The 13,813-nt window shown below is 43.8% G+C and overlaps 1 protein-coding gene across 1 annotated transcript; it reads right to left on the bottom strand.

Moving 5' to 3' along the window:
• Positions 1–647: 647 nt before the first annotated feature.
• Positions 648–13,380, bottom strand: LOC119978993 (alpha-1B adrenergic receptor-like). The gene is made up of 2 exons (XM_038820964.1): positions 12,230–13,380; positions 648–960 (listed from the first exon to the last, which is right to left on the bottom strand). Exons 1-2 carry the CDS (start codon positions 13,298–13,300, stop codon positions 793–795), a joined length of 1,239 nt encoding a protein of 412 aa, XP_038676892.1. The 5' UTR covers positions 13,301–13,380; the 3' UTR covers positions 648–792.
• Positions 13,381–13,813: the final 433 nt, after the last annotated feature.

Raw genomic sequence — 13,813 nt, 5'->3', positions numbered from 1 at the left:
TAATTAAGACTTTTTTTTTAATAACAAGTAATCAACAATTTTTCTATCTCATCCGACACAAGAGTAACATAAAAACTGACTTCTTACAATATTTTGTGGTAAAAAGACTTCAGGCATTTTGTTTACACCCGGTATTCCCAGAAGGTCTACTAGCAAACTAGACCATCCAACTCAACCCTGATTCATCTGTCAAAAACATTAATATATATATGACCACCTTCATATTGGACACGGCAGATCCCGGCCACACCACTTTCAGCGATTCATAAGGGAAATTTCAATGTCATTTACAAAGTAGGTTTCAAATAAAAACAATTGAAGGTATAAGGAAGGGGTGCAGCCTTAAACATCAGCCTTTAAAATTGAGCACTGTGAGACGGGGGCAAGAGCTTTCAAATTGGGGTGCAGCCTATACTGTAGGGTCTGAAACATGGGTGGCACAGTTGCTTCACAGCTCCAGGGTCCCAGGTTCGATTCCCAGCTTGGGTCACTGTCTGTGTGGAGTCTGCAGGTTCTCCCCGTGTCTGCTTGGGTTTCCTCCGGGTGCTCCGGTTTCCTCCCACAGTCCAAAGATGTGCAGGTTAGGTGGATTGGCCATGATAAATTGCCCTTGTTGTCGAAAAAGGTTACGGGGATAGGGTGGAAGTATGGGCTTAGGTCGGGTGCTATTTCCGAGGGCCGGTGCAGACCCGAGGGGCTGAATGGCCTCCCTCTGCAAATTCTATGATCTATGAAATATGTGAGAATAGCCTCTAAATTCAGGGCCTGGCCTTTGATGTGAGCAGTGAGCCATCATGGCCTGCTGATCAGAGCCTCACAGCTTCTACGTAACCTGTTGAGAATTTTCTGGATTTCCGAGTGAACCTGTTGATTCAGCATGGTGTAAATGAAAGGGTTCACAGCAGCAGGAACGCAGGTTAAAGCAACTCCTAGCGTCTGAAACTCCAGAAGTAACGGTCTCTGTGAAGAAATGGAAAAAGACAGGGAGAACCTAGTTAGAATCAAGGTGTGTTACTGCGTACCTTTGGTTTCAGTTTCTGCAATTTTACTGCCTCTTTGTTAACAACCGTCCTATACTTTGAATAAATACCTAGAAACAAAGAAAGCACGAACAAGTTTAATTTCATTACTAACCCAAACTAATATTTCTTATTTACATCAGTTTTGGAATTGGGATCACGTAGGGAGTATGATGAATGTAGCAATTTCAGATATATTGTATTATATATATTCGGTGCGTAATGATTAAAAGCCTTGGTTAGTATGTGCATGACCACTGCAGTAGTGTTTTTAAAAATCCTGGTTTGCAAGACAACTAGGCTTTTGGGGAGCCAAATGTGCAATTAAAACATCGTAAAAGCTTGGGCCAATGGATGATTTTTTTTTGTTTGGATTAAGAAGGGTTCCCTGTGGAATAGTCAATTAGATCTCAAGACAGTGAGTTCAAGGTTTCTCTGTGAACAGGAAAGGCAATTTCAACAGTGAGTTGAGACAGACAAGAGTTGGCCTTTTGGAGATGGAAGTCAAACTATGAAGACAGTATCTGGAGGCTTCAGCTGGAGATCAGACATAGACCTGAATCTAGTCAGAACAATATCTTAAAACAGTATAAAAGAACATCTCTTAAATATGCAGTGGTCCGCTAACTGTATTTAGAAGTGGATCAAGAGCTAAGATGGTTTTGTTGTTTGAGTGGAAGTAAAGATAGCAGCTAATTACATAGAATTTACAGTGCAGAAGGAGGCCATTCAGCCCATCGAGTCTGCACCGGCTCATGGAAAGAGCACCCTACCCAAGGTCAACACTTCCACCCTATCCCCATAACCCAGTAACCCCACCCAACGCTAAGGGCAATTTTGGACACTAAGGGCAATTTATCATGGCCAATCCAGCTAACCTGCACATCTTTGGACTGTGGGAGGAAACCGGAGTACCCGGAGGAAACCCACGCACACACGGGGAGGATGTGCAGACTCCGCACAGACAGTGACCCAAGCCGGAATCGAACCTGGAACCCTGGAGCTGTGAAGCGATTGTGCTATCCACAATGCTACCGTGCTGTCCACTAAAAGACTGTCATGAACATAGAATATACAGTGCCATTCGGCCCATCGAGTCTGCACTGACCCTCTTAAACCCTCACTTCCACCCTATCCCCGTAATCCAATAACCCCTCACCTTTTTAGTCACCAAGGGCAATTTATCATGGCCAATCCACCTAACCTGCACGTCTTTGGGCTGTGGGAGGAAACCGGAGCACCTGGAGGAAACCCATGCAGACACGGGGAGAACGTGCAGACTCCGCACAGACAGTGACCCAGCAGGGAATCGAACCTGGGACCCTGGCGCTGTGAAGCCGCAGTGCTATCCACACGTGCTGCTGTGCTGCCCTTAAAATGCCAGGTTGGCACCCAGGTGGCACTGCCAGGGTAGCCAGGTGGCACCAGCAGTGCCAGGGTACCACGCAGCCCAAAGACATGCAGCTGGAGGCCTCCAATCCACTTGCAAAGCCCTTCGAATGTCGCTCCATCTGGTCCCCCTTTGTGGTGACCAATACCAAACAGCGCTCGCCCGAGGTCCCCTGAGGGTTATTGTGTCACTGTATTGACTAGCATTGTTTAAGGGGTCATTCTTAAGTTATTTTTCTTGTGTGATGTTAAAGATATTTTAATACTGCGTTAGTAATAAAGTTTGTTTAATATACTGTATCCCTATTTTGCGTGAAGTCACTCCTGGAGTGAGGTATCATTTACTCACAGTCTTACAAAGTAAAATAGTGGGTTTTTTATCGAGTATCCTAGCCACTGTTAAGGATTTGGTCCAGGATCATAACATTAGCATCTCTCAGAAAACCCAGGAACATAGAACATAGAACGATACAGTGCAGTACAGGCCCTTCGGCCCACGATGTTGCACCGACATGGGAAGTCAAAAACTAAAGACCATCTCACCTACACTATGCCATTATCATCCATATGCTTATCCAATAAACTTTTAAATGCCCTCAATGTTGGCGAGTTCACTACTGTCGCAGGTAGGGCATTCCACGGCCTCACCACTCTTTGCATAAAAAACCTACCTCTGACCTATATCTATTACCCCTCAATTTATGGCTATGTCCCCTCGTGCTAGCCACCTCCATCCGTGGGAGAAGGCTCTCACTGTCCACCCTCGGAGGTCAGAATGTATTTGCCGTCAGTCTATTGCTATGCCCAATGCTCAAGCTGAAACAGCCCACCCATTAGGAAACCGAGAGAACTGGGTGGCAACTGAAGCAAGCCTTCACAAAATCACTGGATTGCCACCAACACTGAAACAGTTGAACACCAGAGTTCTAAAGTTACATTGATAACTTTTATATTACACCTAATATGATTTCCCAAAAGCACAAAGTGGAGCATTAACCTGCTGAGGGTCCCGTGGCCCCGTAGCAAAATACAATGGTGACCTTAATGGTTAGCTCCATGATGGTAACTATTTACATTTCTGACACTGATCATAGAAGATGGAAGCTCTTAGTGGGAGTACCGAACTCATAAATATTACAGAGCTACAACCATAACAACTTGCATTTACAGTGTTGTTAACATAGTACAATCGCCCAAGGTTTTAACAAGAGAATTGTCGAACATAATTTGACAATGTGAAACATGAGGATGCAATGGAACCATGCTTTCTATTGAAAATTACTTTATTTATTGGACTGCAGCCACCAGCTAACTACATTAGACATAATCACTTTGGATAATGGATCCTGACTAAGGAAGGAACTCATCCAGCCATAATCTGATCAGGTTTAAATTATGTACCTGGAATAAACTGCCTATGACTATGTTTGGGTAACTGGTCAGTTGGTGAGAGGATCATGTAATGACCCAAAAAAACCCTCTTTGTGTTGTTACGACACCCTGGGCCCGTGCACAGTCCATTCCAGCCTCACTTGACCCGGAGATGCAATACAATTGAAATTAACAAATAATTCATAGAAAATACCTGAAGCCTCCGGTCTACGGCGGCCCAATAATTACAGTCACCTTATTTGTAAATTTACACATAATTCGTTTTCATGAATAACAATAAGTAAATATGCAACAAATAACACTGATGAGCTATTGTCTAATTCCTAACCACCCCCCTTCTTTAAAGCACCCTCTACACACACACACACAAGGCAGAGGAGAAAGAAGGGCGTAAAATAAGGGTGAAAGTAAAAGGCCTTTGTTTCCCCATATAGACCTTTTCCGGCACACCTTTCTTCACTCTCTGCCTACAGTTGGAGGTTATTATTTTCAGTATATTACAGTTTTCACTGTAGATCAATTCAAGTCTCAAAACCTTCTCTGCAGTTTCAAACTCAGCAGATAGGCATTATTTCTGAAGTATCATGTGAGAGTACCTTTAAGAAATGGGTGCTTATCAGTGATGTCAGAGTGTGGGTGGAGCTGGGCTGTCTGTCGGCTTTTTACATTTGTTTTGGGCTGTTTGCTGCAGGGTGTGTTTTAGTTTTGTTTTCAGTGTTGGAGCTGAAGCCAGACAGAGCAGGTGTACTGTTGATCTCTCTGCCACGAAAAGACTAACTCTTGATCATTTGGTGAATTCAGAATTATAAATGTTTTCAGTAGTGAATGTAAACCTGATGTGCTTCTGTTAAAAGCTGTTTCTTCTGTCTTCTGGATGTTGTTTGGGAAGTTATTAAGGATTACTTAGTGTTGTATTCTTTGGGGGTTGTATTAGAATTGATGGTTGCTAAGATGTTCACTATGTTTCAAAAAGGTTAACTTCAGTTCATAGAATAAACACTGTTTTGCTTTAAAAATTACTTTTCCATTTCTGCTGTACCACACCTGTAGAGTGGGCCGTGTGCTCCCCATACCACAATCTATTAAAAGTTGTGGGTCAGGGGAACTCCATGATACACTTTGGGGTTCACTAAACCCTGGCCCATAACAGAAGCAAGAGAGACAGATGCTCAGAACTGCTCTTCTCAGCATCCAGGATCCGATTATCACTTCCTGCGTCCTCTGAAATCCATCACACTCGGGCAGGGAAATAAAGGCATCAACAGTGTTAAGAAGCCTTTTTTTCTGCAGGCCATTACAGAGAAGTGGTTACAAGGAGATCAAAGCTGGGAACTAACTATTCAGGGTTAAGTAACTTTTTGTAAGGACAGGTAGGATGGAAAAGGTGATGGGTAGCTTTGTTCGTACAAGATAGAATTCGTATGAAAGCAAGACGTTTTCTTGGATTGGAAGATGTAGAATCCATATGGATAAAGGTAAGAAATAACAAGGGGAAGAAGACACTAGTGGGAGTAGTCTACAGGCCCCCGAAGAGTTCCTACACTGTAGGATGGCGAACAAGTCAAGTTGGGGTGACAGGATTTTGGGGTGGCATGTTGGCACATTGGTTAGCACTGCTGCCTCACAGTGCCAGGGACCCAGATTCAATTCCGACCATGGGTGACTGTGTGGGGTTTGCACATTCTCCCAGTGTCTGCATGGGCTTCCCCCGGGTCTTCCAGTTTCCTTCCACAAATTAGGTGGATTGGCCATGCTAAATTGCCCTTCAGTATCCCGAGTAGGGTTACCACTTTACAGAGATAGGTGAGGTGAGTGGGCCTTGGGTCGGTGCAGACCCGATGGGCCAAAGGGCCTCCTTCTGCACAATAGGGATTCTATGAGATAATGAGAGGATGTCAAAAAGGCAGTACATTAATCATAGGTGACTTTAATCTTCATGTGGATTGGGGGAACCAAATTGGCAGGATTAACCATGAGGAAGAATACATAGTGTCTATTTGGGACAGTTTCACAGAACAATATATATGGATCCAATCAGGCTGTTATGGATCTGGTAATGAGTAATGAGGCAGGTTTCATAAACAATCTTTAAGAGTAAACGATTGCCCAGGAAACACTGACCATTGTAGAATTTGGCATTCAGTTTTAGAGTGAGAAACTTGGATCAAAAACAACTGCGCTACACTTAAATAAGGGTAATTACAAAGGAACGAGGGCAATGTTGACTAGAATGGACTGGGAAAGAAGTTTCGCAGAAAAGACGCTTCATCATATCTTTATGAAAATTGTTCATCACTCACAACAAAGACATACCCCAGTGAGGGAAAAAAGGAAGTTAAGGATAGATTTGAACTGAATGAAAGAAAACATATAATAGGGAAAAAGCAGCAAGTCAGAGGGTTGGGAAGGTTTTTAAAAACCAACAAAAGATGACCAAAAAATGAGGGAGAAGATAAGCTAAGAGGGGAACCTAACAAGTAATATAAAAAAGGGCTATAAGAGTGTCTTTAAATATATATATATATAAAGGAAGAGAGAAGCCAAAGTGAATGAGGCCCCTTAGAGAATGAAACTGGGGACATACCAGTGGAGAACCAGGAAATGGCAGATTTTGCATCAGTTACTTTGCATCAATTTTAAGATAGAAGATACAAATAACATTCAAAAACTACTAAATAATCAAGGGGCAAAAATGGGGGGGAAACAATTACAATCACTAGAGAAGAAATACTAGGGAAATTAATGGGGCTAAAGACTGATAAGTCCCCTGGACCTGATGGGTTACATGCTAGAATATTAAAGGAAGTAGCTACAGAGATAGTGGGTGCACTGGTAGAAATCTTCCAAGAATCCTTAAATTCTACAAAATCCAAGAGGAGTGGAAAACGATCGACATAACATCCTTATTCAAAAAGGGAGGGTGTCAAAAAATAAGTAACTATAGAAGAAAAAGAAGAAAATCAAAATACTGCAGATGCTGGAAACCTGAAATAAAAACAGAAAATGCTGGATAAACTCAGCAGCTCTGGCAGTATCTGTGGAGATTAACAGAGTTAATGTTTCAGGTCTAAATGACCCTTCTACAGAATTACAGACCAGTTTACTAAACGTTTGTCATTGGGAAAGTGTTAGAGTCCATTATAAAGGATCTAATAGTAGAACATTTAGAAACACATAATATAATAAAGCACAGTCGGCATGGCTTCATGAAGGGGAAAATCATACCTGACAAATCTATCAGAATTATTTGAGGTGGTAACAGGATAGATGAAGGGGAACTAGTAGATGCAATATACATGCATGTCACAAAGTGTTCGATTAAGGTACCGCACAAAAAGGTTGCTTCATATGATAAGAGCCCATGGTCTTGGCTGTAGCATATTAGCATGGATAGAGGATTGGCTAACTAATAGAAGGCAGAGTTTGGATAAGTGGGGCATTTTCTGCATGGCGATCTGTAACTATTGGAGTACCACAGGGATCCATGCTGGGCCACAATTATTTACAATATATATTAAAGTCTGGCATGAGGGAAGTGAATGTACCATTGCCCAGTTTGCGGTGACACAAAAATAAGTGGGAAGGCAAGTGATGAGGACGACACAAAGTCCAAAGGGATATAGACAGGTTAAATGACTGGGCAAAAACTTGGCAGATGGAATTTAACGTGGGAAAATGTGGAGTTATGCACTTTGGGAGGAAGAATAAAGGAAATGAATATTATTTCAATAGAGAAGGATTGCAGTCGAGAAAGATTGCAGAAAACAAGAGGAGTTTGGGGGCCCTCATGCATAAATCACAAAAAGCTAGCATGCAAGTTCAACAGGTATAAGGAAAGCAAATGGAATGTTGGCCTTTATTTCAAAGGAAATGGAGTATAAAAATAGTGGTGTCTTGCTACAACTATACAAGGTACTATAGTTGATCCTGGGTATGGAAGGATTTTCTTATGAGGAGAGGTTGAGCCTGCACTTATTGGATTTCAGAAGAATGAGAGGCAACCTTATTGAGACAATTAGGCTCCTCTGGAGGGCTTGAAAGGGGAGATGCTGAGAGGTTGTTTTCCCTTGTGGGAGCGTCTAGGACCAGAGGGCATAATCTAAAAGGGGGTCTCCCATTTTAGACAGAGAAGAGGAGGAATTTCTTCTCTCAGAAGGTAGTGAATCTGTAGAATTCTTTACCACAGGGAGCTGAAGAGGCTGGGTCATTAAGTATGTTCAAAGCGGAGATAAACAGATTTCTAACCAGTAAGTTAATCAAGCATTGTGGGAATAAAGGTGGAAAGTGGGGTTGAGGATTATCAGATCAGATATGATCTCATGGAGTCTGCTCTGCCATTCAATATGCCGAATATCCTACTTCTGCTCCTACGTCTTATAGTCACTGAGTGGCGCTCCCTCTCCATCCATCCTGCCAGCTTAACCATAGCCAGCACCTAAAAAAAAAAATCAACCCAGTAGCTGATGATTTCAGGAGAAGAAAGAAATTAACCGTCAACATCTTTAAATCAACCTGGCGCAGAATTCTGAAAGTCTATCGAACCCAGTCTGAAACTATCCAAATCTTCTATGTACCGGATCCGCATACAGTTAACTTATTCTGCACTATTTAACCTATCCTCCCACTATTTAACTTACTTGTGCTTCTTTTCATTAACCAAATAAACTAAATCAGCAAGCTGTGGGATAAATTTAAAATGCAGTTCCTTAAAGGGATACTGCAAAATAAACAGAATCTCAAAGGAAACTTAAAACCTCGAAGCAAAATGTGACGAAATGGATCGAGAATGCACTCCAGTCCCCATTGTGTATGGAAGGCCTCAATGGTGCTGCAATGTGTGTTTGTGCATGTGCACTCTTGAATGCATGTGTGAGTGAGAACTGCAGTGGTTTGTATTATGTATCTGCTTAGATCGGTTATTAACTACAATTAATACGATTCTCTTTCTTTTAAAAATTTACAAGGAACCCTGTCTGTGTGTAACATTTACAGTCCCTGCACTTAAACCCTCACTGAATTGGCAAGAGTATTATATTTCTTTAACTGTCGCAGTCAAACGTCAAAGAGAGGAGAGCCGCTCTACTACTTTTTACTTGATCATAACAAGGAGATGTTCAGACAGGGGACCGAAAACCTTGGTCAAAGAAAGGAAGAGAGGTGGCTAGGTTCAGGGAGGGAATTGTAGAGACTAGAGCCCAGGCAACTGGTGGATCCATTAAAAAATCAAGGGATGCACAAGAGGCCAGAATTGGGGAATTTTGGAGGCTTCTAGGGCTGGAGGAGGCTACAGAGATAGGGAGGGGAGAGGCCACAGAAACAAGGGTGAGAATTTTAAAATTGAGGTATTGCAGATGGGACGAAAGGTATGCCAGTAAGCACAGGGATGATCGACCAATGTGACTTCACCTCCATAGCCATAAGTGGGGGGAGGGGGGGGGGAGATCCCATGCCCCTGCAGGGCTTGGTCTGGGTGTTTCAAATAGTTACGCTCAAGTTCATAAAATTTACAGTGCAGAAGGAGGCCATTCGGCCCATCGAGTCTGCACCGGCCCTTGGAAAGAGCACCCGATTTAGGCCCACATATCCACCCTATCCACGTAACCCAGTAATTCCAACTAATCTTTTTGGACACTAAGGGCAATTTATCATGGCCAATCCACCTAACCTGCACATCTTTGGACTGTGGGTGGAAACAGGAGCACCCGGAGGAAACCCACGCAGACACGGGGAGAACATGTAGACTCTGCACAGACAGTGACCCAGCGGGGAATCGATCTGGGACCCTGGCGCTGTGAAGCAAGAGTGCTAACCACCATGCTACCGTGCCATGTATTTTTTCCTTCTAACTCTTTCAGAGTAATTACGAGTATAAAATAGAACGATTCGAAGTTAGTGATTTAAATCACTTTGTCCGATGATTCCCAGCCCACGCAATTGTCCAGAGGAACATAGACCTTTTGGACAATTGGCAGGTAAACCCTTACGTGGGAGTTTCCGAGAGGGATTCCCCAATGCATCTTTGGGGTACCCCCTAAATGTAACGCTGAGGAGCCAGAAAGTTATGTCCCATAAACTACACCTGAATACAGTACCGTCACCTTGCTGGGCTACATAGTCATGTTGCTCAGTAGTTGGGTCTGTGATGAATGTAGAAATAGTTACACGTTGTATTTTATACCTGTTGGAGTAATGATATTGAAAGCCTGGGTTAAGGTTTACATTTGTAATATTACCAAAGAACCTAGGCTAAGGTATCCAGACTATGTGTCTGCGAAATCTGCAATTAACAAGTCATAAAAGACGAAGTCATGATTGATTCTAACCATTTACTTGGTTACAGATAAATGACTAATGAGATATTGTTATGATTGCTTTTGTTTCCCTGGAAAGTAGATAATTTATGTGGAGTTGCATTTAATCCTAGCTAAGCAGGTCATGTGACATCTTAGTGGGATACATATGATGTAATTGTGGGAGGAGCTAATTCTGCCTGTGGTTTTGCAGTTTGCCATGGCATTTGAGTCTGACAAGACTCAAGAAGGATTTTAAGTTGAAAAGCAGTTTTGCCAGCTGCTTCTAGGTTGAGCAGAAGTGTAGTTTCTGCTCCTGAAAGAGTCTCTCCCTGCAAAAGTCTCTACATAACTAGGCAAGTAATCTGTTTGTTAACTTTATTTATAAATGGCATTTGAACTGTATTGGGTTGCTTATTTGAAGTTATTAGCAGGTATAGATAGTAGGTTTAATGTTTTCCTTGTGTTTAAGAACTGTTTAACTGATAATTATAAAGTTATTTTCTTTGTTGTTAGTGTGGTTAATTGTGTGTTTAAATTAAAGTTTGTTTTAACATAAAAGATACCTATTGGTCAGTCAGCACTCCTGGGGTGAAGTATTGTTTCCTCACAGTTTTACAATAAAAAAATAATTAGGGGTTCTTGCCCAGTATCCGAACAGGTCCCCTTGTCATAGAATCATAGAGTCATGGTGGTTTACAGAACAGAAAAGGCCCTTCAGCCCATCATGTTTGCACCGGTCAAAAGCAATCACCTAACTATTCTAATCCCATTTTCCAACACTAAGCCCTTGGCTTTGTAAACCTTGGCATCGCAAGTGCACATCAAATACATGTTCTGAGCGTCTATGCCTCCACCACCCTTTCAGACAGAGAGTTCCAGACTCCCCCCACCCTCTGGGTGAAAAGGATTTTCCTCACATCCCCTCTAAATCGCCTGCCCTTTACCTTAAATCTATACCCCCTGGCCATTGATCCCGCCACCAATGGGAAAGGTTTCTTCCCGTCTACTCCATCCATGCGCCTCATAATTTTATACATCTTAATCATGACCCCGTCCCCGCCCATCTCCACCGTCCCATCCCCCCCCCCCCCAGTCTCCTCTGCTCCAAGGAAAACAACAGAACAACCCCAGTCTATCCAATCTCCCTTCATAACTAAAACTCTCCAGTCCAGGCAATATCCTGGTAAATCTCCTCTGCACCCTTTCCAGTACTATCACACCCCTCCTATAATGTGGATTTCAGAACTGCCCGCAATATTCTAGTTATGGCCTAACCAATGTTTTATACAGTTCCAGTAAGGGCTCGATGTATATGCACACCAAGATCCCTTTGATCCTTGGTGCCTCCCAGTGTACTGCCGTTTATCATATATTCCCTTTGCCTTGTTTGTCCTGCCCAAATGCATCACCTCACACTTATTGAGATTGAATTCCATTTGTCACTGATCAGCCCATCTGGCCAGCCCATCCACATCCTCCCATAATTGAAAGCTATCCTCCTCACCATTTACACCCCACCAATTTTCATTGATCAACCGGCAGCACGGTAGCCTTGTGGATAGCACAATTGCGTCACAACTCCAGGGTCCCAGGTTCGATTCCAGCTTGGGTCACTGTCTGTGTGGAGTCTGCACATCCTCCACGTGTGTGCGTGGGTTTCCTCCGGGTGCTCCGGTTTCCCCCCACAGTCCAAAGATGTGCAGGTTAGGTGGATTGGCCATGATAAATTGCCCTTAGTGTCCAAAATTGCCCTTAGTGTTGGGTGGGGTTACTGGGTTATGGGGATAAGGTGGAGGTGTTGACCTTGGGTAGGGTGCTCTTTCCAAGAGCCGGTGCAGACTCGATGGGCCGAATGGCCTCCTTCTGCACTGCAAATTCTATGATAACTCTCCTAGATTCAAGTCTAAATCATTTATATAAAACCACAAACAGCAAAGGCCCCAACACTGCTCGCTGCAGGATTGTGTTTGTACACATGGGCATGTAAATAATCAGTGCTTAGACTAGACACCTCTCAGAATCATACCGCACAGGAGGTGGCCATTTGGCCCATCATGCTTGTGTTGACTCTTTGAAAGAGCTATCCAATTAGTCCCAGTTCCTTGCTGCTGTCCCATAGCCTGTCAGTCCACTTACCTCCAAAACACCATCTTGCAACACCACATTTAGCATTAAAACAATAACCAGTGGCACCCAGAACAGCAGGAAAGTCAAGATGATATAGCCGAAGCGTTTGGCCAGTTTACCCTCCATCCTTTTCTTGACGCACTCTCGAGATTTGCTGGTGATGAGGCACACGGCTCCCACTATGTTAGGGGTATTGGGGAGGCCAATCTCATTGGGAACTAATGCACAGTCATTCATTGAAGAAACTTGGTGCAGAACTGGACAAGTGCCACTCTTCAATTGAGCAATGTGTGAATGACGGACCTGCCCTGTACTTGGCAGCTTGGCAAGTGCTGTTTGTTGAATACTATGCCAAGCTGATCCTGGCAGTTGTAGCTCGCGCTGTTCCGATGTAGTGGGCATGATCCCGTGGTCAAAGATCCTGTTGCTGTGCTGTCTGACCAAGGCAAAAATTCTTAAGTAATTGACAACTATCAGAGACAAGCTGACAATCCAAACGGGCACCAGGATGTAGGAACCGAAAGGGTCAATGTAATTTTGAGCATTTACAAGTCGGTGCCTGCATCTCAGGTACACAGGAGTGGACTTAGCCAGGCTGATGGAGAAAAGTGACAAAATAAAGCCCAGGGGCCAGATGAGTGAGATCCATACCTTGACCCTGGTCTTCCTCTTGGCTGTTTGGAATGGATTGGCAATGGCCTGGTAACGTTCAGCGCTGATGGCCGCCAGAGTGACCAACTGGACGCTGCTGCTCAGAGAGTAGGTGAAAGGTTGCAAGAGGCACAGTGCTTCCCCCAGGTCAGTGTGGCTGTTGCCCCAAGTGCTGGTCAGCAGGAAAGAGGGGATGTCCAGAAGGCATTTGAGGAGATCAGTAACCGCCAGGTTGAGGAGAAGCGTGTTGTTTGGAGTCTGCAGGTACTTGTTGGTGTAAGCCACCCAACAGACAAGCCCATTCCCCAGCAGCCCGATAATCAAAGTGCAACCCAGCGTCAAAGTGCTGACCGCCAGGGAAACGACGTGGAGTGGAATATAAACTCCAGAGCTGGTTAAGTTAGGTTCCAAAGCAAGGGGCCCCCACATCTCCCCCCTCTTCGATTAAAACCTTTCAGGAGCCCAAAACGAATTGGATTCACTGTCTCGATATCTTCACTCCCTTGTTGTTTCTGCGTTAATAAGTGGAAGGAAGCAAATCGCCCATTTCTACCTCCCCTTGCCTTGGCAGCTTCTCCTTCTCGCTGAGACACGGCGGGTCTTTGTTATCATCTTGAGATCTGCATCTATGTCCTTTCCAGATAACCCGATTCGTTTCTCTGCTCTCACGCGTAAGCACTTGCCTCGCAGCACAGCCCCTTCAATGGACAACAAGCGCGTTAACTCATTCCGGTGCGACACGCCGTGAGGGTGGGCTGGCAATGGGACATTTCGGGCTAAAACTCAACGTAATAAATGGCTTTTGTGCCACAGTCCCTAACTCCACTTAGTTTCGCTATTAAATTATCCGCAACCTCCAGCCCAGTTCAATGTTTTATTTTCCAGACAACGCAGATAGGATTTCCATTTTCACGTTTTGTCACAGAAGCACACAGCACAGGC

Source organism: Scyliorhinus canicula, chromosome 15 (genome assembly GCF_902713615.1).
Source record: "Scyliorhinus canicula chromosome 15, sScyCan1.1, whole genome shotgun sequence".
NCBI classification, from domain to species: domain Eukaryota; kingdom Metazoa; phylum Chordata; class Chondrichthyes; order Carcharhiniformes; family Scyliorhinidae; genus Scyliorhinus; species Scyliorhinus canicula.
This window is presented reverse-complemented; position numbering and strand designations above follow the sequence as displayed.